Raw genomic sequence first — 12,747 nt, forward strand, 5'->3', positions numbered from 1 at the left:
TTTGATTGGATATTTGAAAAAGGACTTACGTGAACGGTGGTTTAACGACCAAGTTGAGTTAAAAGAGGCTGTTTTGGATCATTTTGCAGACAAACTAAAAGAATATTTTTTTAAAGGGATTGAGTTGTTAATAAAGAGATGTATTAAGTGTATTGAAGTTAAGGGGGATTATATTGAAAAATAATAAAAAAATGTTACCCTTCTTGCCGGGAAATTTTGGCGCTGCCCTCGCATATCGTAAAATGGCTCGGCTTTTGAAATAAAAAATCTTGTAATTTGTTTTCGAACAATTTCAATTCCGAATTTTTTGAAGACTTATTTTTAGTATTTTTTAGAATATTCAGCCATTGTGTTTTCTCGTTTTTATTTTTTATTTTTGGTTGTTGGAAAAACGTGAAAGAACAAAACAAGTTTGTATGATTTTGTTTTGAAAATCGACACATTTGTGAAAAATAGAAAAAAACACATTTTTCTCTAATACAATTTTTCAAAAGTAACTAATCCTTTAATAGTTTTGATGGAAAATGTCAATTTTGACAGGTAAGGTAAATTGAATTATTTATTAGTTTTTATTCACAAAATAAGGCGTATGATGCGAAGATACTTTTCTGACTCCGTTAGTGCTAAAGATTAAGAATTTATGTAAAAGTCGATTTAGTTTTTGACAGTAACGTTTCTCTTTGTACCGAATTATTTTATTACATACTTATTATGATTTAAAGGTATGCTGTATGGAGAATTAAACAATTTTGTTAGGTTTATTTTGAATGTTCAAGTTTGCTTGATCACTACCACTAACATTTGCACACATAAGTTTGTATGAATGAAAAATAAAACTAGGTGGAATAAATGCGGCTCTTGAGATTTGCACCGGCTGCCGTTGTCTAAAATATTTTCCAAGACATCCGCAATTTCCTTATAGAACACCAAAAATACAATTTACACTGTGTTTACTTTTTGGAACCCAAAAAAAGTAAGGTTGGAAATTTATTGAGGTTGACTACGTAAGTATCGACCTCAGTCTTGAATTATGCATACCGAGAGGCGGTACTAAATTATTAAAATCAATCATACGTAATTATGAAACTGCGAGGGTAACCAATCGCAACAGACAACGTAATATCCGATGTTCTAACGAGAAAAAATCAATTCGGAGCGACGCAGCTCACCTATTTTCCTCGTTTTCGTCAAACCTCGCGATCCACACGCGTTTGTACAGCTTCAGCGCGTACTCGTAGTCCCGTTCGAGGTTCGGTAGGCACGACCTCACCGCCAGTAGACCTCTCAACGCCGCGTCTCGAACCACGGCCGTGTGACTCTGCAGCGCGGCCAGCAGGATGTCGATCTCGTCCAGAGTGGCTTCTGCGCAGCCGGGCTCGCCGCTTACGCAGCCGGCCACCTCCAAGAAACAGGCCTCGCACTGCGACTGTACCCTGCCCGAGGTACTACCTGCATCGACGACCAATGGGACCATTTTTTGCACACCAGATTTATATATATATATATTTATATATATATATATATATATATATATATATATATATATATATATATATATATATATATATATATATATATATATATATATATATATATATATATATATATATATATATATATATATATATATATATATATATATATATATATATATATATATATATATATATATATATATATATATATATATATATATATATATATATATATATATATATATATATATATATATATATATATATATATATATATATATATATATATATATATATATATATAGAGAAAAATAATCTAAAAGTTACATTTAAGGAGATCAGTCTATCAGATAGGATAAATCTTACCTAGACAGTTGGAGTCAACGTGAGGGAGCACCATATTACTTTCCAATTATTAAAATGATTGGTCACGTACCTAGAATTTTGTTTTTTTTCCTCATTTCTCTTCTTATATATAACAACTCACTATCGAAAAATACTACAATAAACACAAAGGGGTGTAGAAACCCATCGAATTCAAATAAATAAGTTGTTCTTTTTTGTTTTTTTTTTTTTTATTATATTATAACTTTTTTTTCCTCTTTCGACTGGGACGACGCACCGCGAAATGTTTCCAAGGTTGCGCGTTCCGTTTCGCATTAAACGATATAAAATGGTGCGATATGCGAAATATTTGGATGCACTGAGGACGTATTCGGTGCAATTAAAAAACAAATAACGCGATTATGATTTTCGCCTTGTTTACCTATCCTGGAAGCGGAGGTAATCCGAACTCACTTATTATATCGACCAGCAAAATGAACATCTGTTTGATGGGCAAATATTTCGGATGGTAAACGTCGGTCACGCCGTTGTTCTCCTTCCCTCTCAGCTTCGCGTGTTCGGTGATCACGTGCAAACCTTGGTGCACCAGCTCGTCGTGATTCTTCGCGTAGTTCGACGTCAGACCGTGGTTGAGTAACGGGAAGATGTAGCTGAAAGGCGCGCGAGGAGTTGAAAAAATAGTAACGGCAATAGTTTTTGTTAGGAAAGATACTAAACAATATTTATTTATGTATATGTTCAATTCTAAAATAAAATTACAAATTATTTTTATTACCTACTTAAATTACTTAAAATTATTCACATAATATATCAGCATCACTATCGCTATCATCGCTTGTTCTAATTATTATTTGTTCTATATTATTTACAATATGGATATACGATTGTTCTGCTTTTTCTAAATGTTTAACAGAATTTGCCCAACTTTGTGGAGGGATGTTAAAAACTTCGGTTTCTATAAGTTTGAGGACATTGGAGTTAACAATGGCAGATTTCAGTTGGTGCCAAACATGTTCCATAACGTAGTTCTGCCACATTTAAAACCGGTTTCATCTCTTTCAAGCCTCCTAATTAAGATATCTAATGTTTGTTCCTCGTATAACTGGTAAATTTTACGCCGTATTGTATCTTGATCACTTTTATCTACACTCGAGAAAATGTCAGCATCGTTTCTTTTTTTTCTCACTGAAATGAATTTAAATTCCGAAACTTTAGGTAATAATCTTGTTGCATTGTATGTTAATGACCACCCTTGGATAATCCCATTCAAAAGCAATTGGTCACTTTCTTATATCTATGAACAGACCATACCTCCATTAATCGAACTCTAATAAATCCTATCAAAAACCTTTATGATAACCCCACTTCAAAAATAAAAACAAAGGGACTTCGCCAGGGGTGCTGTATATCAGCAATGCTTTTTAAAATTCATGTTAAAGAAGAATTACCCCTAACAGACAGAATGGTATTTAGCCAACAGTTTGCAGACGATCAGACAGTAACAGCAGGAGATAAAGAAGACCTAGAATATATGGCATGTAAACTAAAAGAAACCTATGAAGATTGGGAACTGACTATGAATGTTGAAAAAACGAAATATCTATGCATAGGAAGGGAAAGTGGTAACACCTACAATTGGAAAACTCAGAAGAAATAGAAGCCCGTGGAAGACTACAAATGCCTAGGGGTTACACTGGACAAAACGGGTTCAGATGACAAAGAAATAAGAACAAAAGTGATACAGGCACGATAAGCAATTAAGTGTCTGAACAGGAAATACAATATATATAATACTCTAATTAAAATTACCTTAATGTATGGTTCAGAAACTTGGAGAATGACAAAACAACATATAATAATAATTGAATCAACCCAACTGGGTGCACTCAGAACCGAAAGAGTTAGAAATGAAAGTATTCGGGAACAAATGGGACCTCAAAACATAATCATAACTGACATCGAAAGAAACGACAGGACATTAAAGAAATGGGACGGCGATATCAAGGCAGATGAAACCTTACGTGATACAAATAAAAAAAAACAATTTTCAAAATAAAACATCTGTCAAACAGTTTAATTTTGTAGACCAATATTTGGATATTGGTTTCATCTTTTTCTGAGTATTGCTCAGAAACTTGTGCAGGGTATTCTGATATTCTGAATACAGTTTCCTACTTTTTCACTATTGTTCACCACATATTCTTCTTTCATAGAATAATGCACTGTTTTTTTTTGCGTCTAAGGAGAAGTGCTTTCAACCTCGCATAATCAAAAAATTAGTGATATACTCACGTGAAGCTTTTTATGTAACCGCAAGGTAGAACAACACTGCCACTGATATCAGTTGACATGTGATTGACATCTACCTGACTTGGGTTAACGCAGTAATAATAGGTAAACCAAGACGCTACACTTTGAGACACACCATACCATACTCAAAACTGGGGGAGACTGAAACACTTAGACTTCAATACTTTGCGGGGAATGAGGGTGATGAGAGACTGAGCACTTGGGACCGTTTTATTCAACACTGCTACTGATATCAGTTGACCTGTGATTGACATCTACCTAACTTGGGTTAACACATTAACAATAGGTAAGCCAAAACGCTATACTTTGAGACACTCAAAACTGGGGGGCACTGAAACACAAAACTTTACGGGGAATGAGGGTGATGGGAGGCTGGATACTTGGGAATATGCCGCAATAGAATCATACATTCTAAATTTTAATATCACCTGAACGCAGGCGCGGAAAACCTCGACGCTTTGGTGTAACCGGCGTCGTCGTCCTCATCCTCATCGGACCTCTTCGGCATGGTGCGCGCGTGAATGAGGTCCACCGTCCTCGCCATGGCCCGGTTCAAGTTTTCCACTTCCCAGTTCGCGTCGAGATCGCACTTGGGTTTGCACAGTCTCAGTATGACGTAAGCGATTAGTTCGCCGACGCGGTCCATGTCCCTCGGGAAGACGCCGCTCCTCAGTTCCAGGAACAGTTTCGACAAGTACGGCGCCGCAAGCGGTGACTGCAGGTTCTGCAGCACGAGAGGCACCAGGTCTTTGTAGCACAGGGAGAATTTCCGCGAGTTCCCCTTCGAAGCGGCGCTTATGATCGACACGGTAGCGCGTATCGTCTCGTTCAGCTTGAACAATGTAGAGGGCGCTCACTCAAAATCAAATAAATTGATTGCGTCTAAGAAAAAGGTACATTTTCTATAACAAGAGGTCCCTTTCTACTAAAGAAAAAAAAAGCTACAATAATGTCTCAAAAAAAAAAAACGAAAAGACTTAAAAGGTTTGAGTGGAACACCACGCGCTCCATAAAATTCAAGCTTGCTCAAGAGAATGTGATGAAAAACACAGTCGAAAGCCTTTGAGAGGTCGCACTGTGAAATCATTAAGTGTTCTACCCTTTCCAGGCCCCCGACTATGTCCTTCACCATCCTCATAAAAGCTCTAGTTGTCGAGAACTTGCTTCTGAAACCAAACTGGGCAGAGTCAAGTAATTCATTTACTTCAACAAATTTGTATAGCCTCTCTTTTAACAGAATATCAAAAACTTTAGAGAAAACAACAATGATAGAGATAGGACGATAATTATCGACCATCTGAGGGTCTCCGTTTTTAAATATTGGCGTTACTTTAGCAATTTTAAAAATGCTTGGGAATATTTCTTCAGTAAAACAAAGATTTATCAAACTAGTCAAAGGTTCCACCAAAATAATCGGGGTCTCCTTGAGTATTCTGCTATTCAAGTCAAATGCATCAAGCGCTGATGAATTCTTTAAGTTCATTATTGTTGAAAAAACTTCTTCAGGGGTCGTAGGAAACAAGTAAAAAAGAACAATCTGGTGCCCTCAAACCCTTTAAAAAACTTACTGTTACTGTCGTAGATTTTTGTTCATAGTTGTGAGCACCGGACTATATCATTTAAAACCATCGACCAATGCATAAACATTATCCACATGAAAACTGCAGAAACGCAAAACCACGTAACAAAAACGTTAGCCGTCACATTATGGGCGAGCCACGCCCACCGACACACCTTACGACTTACCTCTGTTACTCGTCTCCTGATTTCCTGCTCCTTGAGCCTTTGATTTTTTATCGCCTCCAACTGTTTGGCGGTGTATTGAGGCGGCTTCACTTTGCCTTCCCGTTTCTTTTTCTCTTCGAGTTCGCGACGAAGCTGCAGCTCTTCGAGCTGCTCCTTGTAGCTGTACGCCTTGCTCTCGCGTTTCAGGTTCATTTCGGCGTTGGTCTCGTCGCCGGGCACGACGCTCTTGTCGTACAGCTCGCCCTCTGGGGTCAGGTAAATGAAGTAGTCGTCAGTCGACACCTGGCACAGTCTCGGGTCTTCGAGGTTCGATCTGATCTTCTCGATGAGAGGCGGTAAAATGGTTTCGGCGTTCAACGCCGCCAATGTGGATATTATATTCTCGTACGTCTGTAATTAGGGGGTCCAGTTTAATGTTAAAACCGATATTCCCGTGCTTCAATGTGCTTAAAAATTTTATCAGACCTATGATGCAACAAAAGCTACATTTGCAAAACCAGTCAATATCTACATAATAAAAATATTAAAAAAAAATACACATTATAATTTAAGACCAGACATTTGAAAAAAAAAAACAAGATACTTTTTTTAGTAACTAATTAATAAACTTTACCACGATAGTTTCGTTTCCTACGAATCCCAGCCACTTCGGACATTTGCGGGATTTTACCGCACGGATTTGGAAGCAATCGGATGTTTTCGGAAATATTTCCCACGTTTTGAATTTTGATCTTTGTCAATTCTGACGATCATGTCAATGAATGTATTTTTGTTGTTTTGCGAAAATGTACCCAAAAAGTAAGGGTCGTAGAAAAATTATAGTATGCAACACGTTCGGTAAACTTTTTAACTCACTCGTTTGTTAAAAACTCGCTCCGCTGCGCTCCGCTCGTGTCAAATGAACTCGTGAGTCAAATGCCGTTTACCGCACTTGTTGCATAATATACTATTACATAATTATTATGTGCGTATAATAATATCAATATAATTATCAATATATTAAAAAATATATATCAAGAACTAAAACATCTTTTAAAAATAAAAATTTTTAAACAAAAACTGATGTTTAATAAACTTAAAAAAAATAGTTTATACAGGGTGTCCAAATAGTGTGTGAAAGTAACATTTCTCGTTTGTTATTTCTGTTAGAGAAAAATGTTGGATACAAAAGTTATAGATCAGATTATTCAGTCATCTTAATGTAGAGTTGTTATGGTCTATACTGAGAGTTTTCGGATCTACGGCCATATTTTTGACGCCGTTTCCGACATCTGTAATTTTATTATTTCAACAATTTTATAAAGTAGTACGGTCATTTATACAGTACAGTCTTGAAGTAACTTCAAATCAAGCTATATAGGGTGAGTAAAAATTAAAAATATTAATTATCGTGAAAAAAATCAAATTGAACACCCTGTATATTATGCTTCCACTAAGTACTCCTATTAATACTCTTTCAGCTATAACTCCGAAAACACTCGGTATAGACCATAACAACCACACATCTATAACTTTTGTATTTAACATTTTTTTCTAAATAATAAATGGGATATATTATTTTACACACTATTTTCACATCTTGTATAATTATTATGTCAGTATATCAATAATATCCACATAATTCACATGTTAACGTTTAAGTTTTAGTTAATATAAGAAAAAAAAAACGATTTTTCAGGAACCAAAATATTTTTTTAAAAAACAGGCCAATAAATGTCAAAAATCTTCGACAAACCAATAATTATTATATAACTATATTTATTTAGATCATTAATGTATGTAAACATATATATCATCAAATATAATTTTTAAAAATATAAAAAATTGACTTTTCGAAAAATAAAATATATATTTTTTTTAAATCATAAATCACGTATATTTATTAAACAAAAAAATATATAAGGGACTAATAAAAAAAATCTTTCCAGATTCAATTAAGTTTACACAATTTTTATGTATGTATATGAAAAAAAAAACAATATAAAATACTACTTAAGCGAAACAAATTAGGGCTAAAAAACTAGACTTCAAAAACCAATTAATTATGACTTAATGTCTAAAAAAATAGTTCATCATATTTAATCGAAAAAAAAGTATAATACTAAATACGGAAAATTCAAATTTTAAATGATAATGATAATAATTATAAAACAACCAGAGAGCAAAAATTTGCTAAATCCAAAACCAATACTTTTCAGCAAAAAAAATAAGAAAAAAATATTTTGGATTATCTTAGTACAAATTGAAAAATACTGTCATTGACAAATGATGACCTTCATTTGAAGGTAAAGTTAAGTAGGTATGTCAAATAGGACCCTCCTCGACAAATAAATTTTAACGGGGATAACTTTCATCAAACTCGGAAACTCACCTGAGAAACTTTATAGTCTTCGACGAAGCGCCTTTTCAGCTTCTCCGCGCACGCGCGTATCAAATCCTTGCACGCGACATCGAACCTTCTAATTATTTTAACCCACAGTCCCGGTGCGGACGAGACGATTTGGGCGTGATGGGTGGGTACCAAACACTCGACGGCTACCGCGTGTAATGACTCCACCGACCGCTCCCCACCCAAACACGCGGTCTTGACGCATTCTACGACAGCCTGAGGAGTCGAACTGCTACCCTCCGCATTCTCCTTGCCAAAATTGATCATATTCGATTCCAACATCTCCCCCAACTCTTTCAGCAGCCCCACCGCCAGAACGGAACCGTCGGGGGTCCGCACGGCGCTTTCCACTATCGCCAGGCAATTCCTCCTAACCTCAATCGAAGAATACAAGACGCAGTGTACGATAGTTTTGTACAAGGGCTGCCGCTTGCCCTTGAGTTTGTCCGTGTGCTTGACGAGCAACGTTTCGCACAGCTGCACGATGAAGATGAAACCTGCGAACGCGGCGCGAGTCAGATAAGCCGACCACGCCTCCTTCGCGCATTACTCACTCGACTCGCTGACGGTGGACAAGTACTTGTCGGTGTAGAAGAGCTGCTTGTCCGTGTCGAAAATGGCGGACAGATTGTAGTCTTTGTTCAAGCAGTCCGGGGGTATTTTCAATACCATTAGGGAGGCGTACAACCCTTCGGTGAGGGCGAGGGATTGCGCGGGTTGAGAGATCGCTTTCTCGACCGATTTCTCTAGTATGGGAACTAAGGGCACTGACTGGGACACCGTCGCGTCGTTGAAAATGACTAGCATGCATTGAAGGTACGCGATCCTCACCAGCGGGGTGGACGTTTTTAGATTTATACCATTCTAGAACGCAATACAAGGCATTCATTATACTTTAAATGAAATAATAATATCTTTATTGTTAGCGCTAGGCTAGTATAAAATTAGGTTTGCTTTCCATGGCATAACCATTTTATGTAACTCGAAAACTGAGTCATTTTGCCTGCTCATTGTATTCTTTTTAAATCATTATAAAATTTTGACTAATTTTCCACAAAAATTGTTCCTAGTCCTCGTGTCACAAGTGTGCATACGCAATTATTAAGAAGATTTTTGGGTAACGAAAACATTTTTTTATATAAATACCATTGTGTTTGTCTTCCACTTAACATATTTGTACTTCTTAACGAATGAGCTATGTATATTTATTACATGCTAAGATTATTCATAGGACTTTATTTTGCTTTTTTTAATAAATCATCAATTTGAGAATTATTATCTGTTTGTATACCCAATATTCGAATTTCATTATTCTTATGTCTAATAATCATCGTTTTTGTGTTATCTACAAGTTTGAGGGTGTTGGTTTTAGCACTTGAGATAAATTATTTAGTTCTTCATTCAATGTCCCTATGATATTGTCTAAATCAAAGCCTGCAAAGTAAATTACAGTATCATTAATATACAATATAAACAATACAGGGTCTAACAGGGTTCCCTGAGGTACACCATGTTCAGTTTTTTCTGGAGATGTATTTCAATCTTTAGTCACTTGGATACTCATTGAGTTGCAGCGTAACATATTATCAGCGTGGCTGTTACTCAAGCAAAAGAAGACAGGATTTCAATTAATTTTTTTCTTTCAGAAAATCACTAGTAAATAAAATATGATCATATTTCTTCTAGAGTTAGATTGGTTATACAAATTGGGGATACAGCATACCAGACAACCAAATATATGATATGACAAACTTAATAAAGATCAAGACTTTTTTTTAAATACTCTGTATTTTGACGACGTTTGGCCAATCATCATGTTGCCTTCTTCAGAGCTACTGAAACTGTCTCCCATTCTACTCTGTGCCTGCTTATATATAGTTTGAAGAGGGCGGAGCTATAGGAGGGGCCTAAAAATTGTCTCGAATGACTGGTTCCCATATTGGTAAAAGGTGAGTAATAGTTAAGATTGTTTGGTTGCTTATAGATTTCTACAGATTCACGACTTTTTCTTTGACTTTATCAAATTTAGTAAAAAAAATTCTTATTATCTAGTAGAAAATAGTAGATTTTAGTTTGAATTTTGAAAACTTCAAGAAAATCAATACAAAAATTGATTGAAAGTGGACAAGGTTTTTACATCTTACAAAGAAAAGTCAAGCAACTGTGTATAGCGCGTCTGAAAATATCTCTTCTTGGCTTTAGATGGGCCTTAACCCAAAAAAGTAATTGTGACGTTAATACCATTGCTACTGAGTAAACTAACCCAACATTCACTTTATATTATTAGATTATTCTTAGTTGCCAATACGATTATTTGCTGTGTCACCTTCCATTAATTTATTTGTAAAATATAATTTAAAAACAGGAAATTTGACAAAAATGGAGATTTAATTAAGACAATTCTTAGTAATTCTAGTAAAAATTGGTACTAATGTGATTTTATAACGCCTAAATAAACATAATAATAATAAACACTTTAAAGGCCCCTCTCTGATGCTCTGTCCCACAGAACTGACTGGTGTTTTTATTGCAGTGGGCAGATTATTTCTATAATTGACATCAAAAGCCACAAATACCACACTTAATATACAATCATTAATCTGACTAATTAAAAATTTTCACTATAGAAAAATCATACCAACTAATGGAGGATCAATTCTTCAACATAAAAAAAATCCAACCCAGAAAGTCTCACCTTGAGAGCATCCATTAAAGTTTTTGGTATCGCGCCTGTCAATTTGGAACCCCACAAACCCAGCACGTCGAGGGCAGAACATAAAGATTTTTCGTGCACCTCCGATTCTAGTACTTTGACCAAATGACAGACCGCCGACTGGATTAAACTGGGAAGGTCGGCCTCCTTAACTTTGTTATAGCTTAAATTGCCCACGCCCTGAAAGAATTTTTACCAAAACCTTTGCCGAAGGATGAAATATTCTTTTGCAATACCAGAAGCACGCTAATTTTATGCTCCACGACTGTTAACTTTCCATCGGAGCCGTGGAACACGTTGAACGTTTTTTGGAGCAGTTCCTCTATAGTTTTAGCATCGCTAATTCGCTCCGCCAAGACTTTACAGCACATGACGGCGTCGCTACGCACCTTGTCTTCCTTAGAATGTAAATTGGCTAGAAAATCGATGGGTATAAACAACCAGTATGGTTCGCAAAGTTGATATCTGGGTTACTTATTATGTTGCTGCCCACGTCCAGAGCGCAGCTGCTTAAATCACTCTTAATCCCCTCCAAAACAATTGCAACAGTGCCCAGCACGATTTCAGGATTTCTGAGTACCGATTTCTGCATGGATGGGATGATTATCTTCTTCAATTGAACCTCATTTGCCGCCGCCAACAGCGGATAGCACGCTTTCACTATAGAAGGCAGCGGCGGCACTTTGGAATTGATAAAGTTTTTAACTAACGCTTCCAAAAATACTTCCTGCAATTACGAGGGAGGTTGCTAAGATTTTAATGATAATCTTCGGACATACCAAATAGTCTTTTAGAACATCCCCATTCCCGGAACTTCTGTTGACCAAAGCGGCAGCCAATATGACTGTGTACTGACTCTGTTCCAATGTTTTTAAGGTGGTGAAATACAGAGTTTCCATTTCGGGAATAGAGCCCCACATTTCGTCAAGCTGGAAAGGTGTTACATGCATATTAAAATTCAGAAATTGAAACTAATCTCACCAATCGATAGGCCTTCCTTTTTTGTTTTAATCTACCCGCTGCTATCACAGCTGACAACAAATAAGCCTGCGTGCTGACGATGTCTGATATGTTGCTTTTAATGTCCTCCTGTGCTCCTTTCCAACCAAATTTCAAAATTAGGACCGACCAATTTAGTATATAAAGAGCAGTTCGGCTCGTATTCTCTCTAAAAAGGTTGACAACTCACTTTAAAGCAAACAATTCAACAAAATGTCTTCTTACGTTCCATTTAAAATGCCAACCTGAGCCGTTAAGCCCGAAATTATTTGCGTTATACACTTCACCGATTCCCGCGGATGTTTTTTAACTAGTTCGCTTATCAAACTCCTTAGGATGGACTGGGAGGATTTATCGCTATATCGATGTAAGGTAATCGGTAATAACTTACATACGGCTCTGACGACAGAGTCATTGGTCTCTAAAAACGGGAACAAAATTTCGAACATTCGAGGAGAACTACCACACAATATTTAATTTACCGGGTTCCCGCAAAACATCGATAATATTTTGTATAACCTCTTTACGTTCTTTCGAGCTCGCCGTTTGAACTCTCAAGTGTATATCTTTAAGCGTCATGGAAACCTAAAAAGACGGATTTTAGTAACTGGAAGCTAATATAGATATTTTTATTATATATTTTCATTCAATAATTAGCGAAATATGGATTTAAAAACAGACAAACCCCGTTCTCATTCATTTTCACCATAGAAGAAAAAATTTGACTCCTTACCAACTGTAGCTCTGTGCTCCATATTCTTCTTCGTCTC

The 12,747-nt window shown here is 36.2% G+C and overlaps 1 protein-coding gene across 1 annotated transcript in view; it reads right to left on the minus strand.

Annotated features, from left to right (window-relative positions):
- The window catches only part of LOC132704202 (stalled ribosome sensor GCN1), a 35,686-nt gene extending 22,997 nt beyond the window's left edge, over nt 1–12,689 (minus strand). The window contains exons 1-14 of the mRNA XM_060674089.1: nt 12,663–12,689; nt 12,460–12,562; nt 12,203–12,398; nt 11,960–12,146; nt 11,758–11,907; nt 11,453–11,705; nt 11,215–11,393; nt 10,961–11,158; nt 8,820–9,129; nt 8,248–8,762; nt 5,877–6,266; nt 4,559–4,962; nt 2,274–2,470; nt 1,170–1,449 (exon numbers count right to left, since the gene is read on the minus strand). Of these exons, the coding sequence (XP_060530072.1) occupies nt 1,170–1,449; nt 2,274–2,470; nt 4,559–4,962; nt 5,877–6,266; nt 8,248–8,762; nt 8,820–9,129; nt 10,961–11,158; nt 11,215–11,393; nt 11,453–11,705; nt 11,758–11,907; nt 11,960–12,146; nt 12,203–12,398; nt 12,460–12,562; nt 12,663–12,686 (3,386 nt within the window). The 5' untranslated portion in view covers nt 12,687–12,689. The remainder of the gene's footprint in view (nt 1–1,169; nt 1,450–2,273; nt 2,471–4,558; nt 4,963–5,876; nt 6,267–8,247; nt 8,763–8,819; nt 9,130–10,960; nt 11,159–11,214; nt 11,394–11,452; nt 11,706–11,757; nt 11,908–11,959; nt 12,147–12,202; nt 12,399–12,459; nt 12,563–12,662) is intronic.
- Between the last annotated feature and the right edge of the window lie 58 nt (nt 12,690–12,747).

The sequence above is a fragment of the Cylas formicarius genome, unplaced genomic scaffold (genome assembly GCF_029955315.1).
Source record: "Cylas formicarius isolate icCylForm1 unplaced genomic scaffold, icCylForm1.1 PGA_scaffold_6__28_contigs__length_40554024, whole genome shotgun sequence".
NCBI classification, from domain to species: Eukaryota; Metazoa; Arthropoda; class Insecta; order Coleoptera; family Brentidae; genus Cylas; species Cylas formicarius.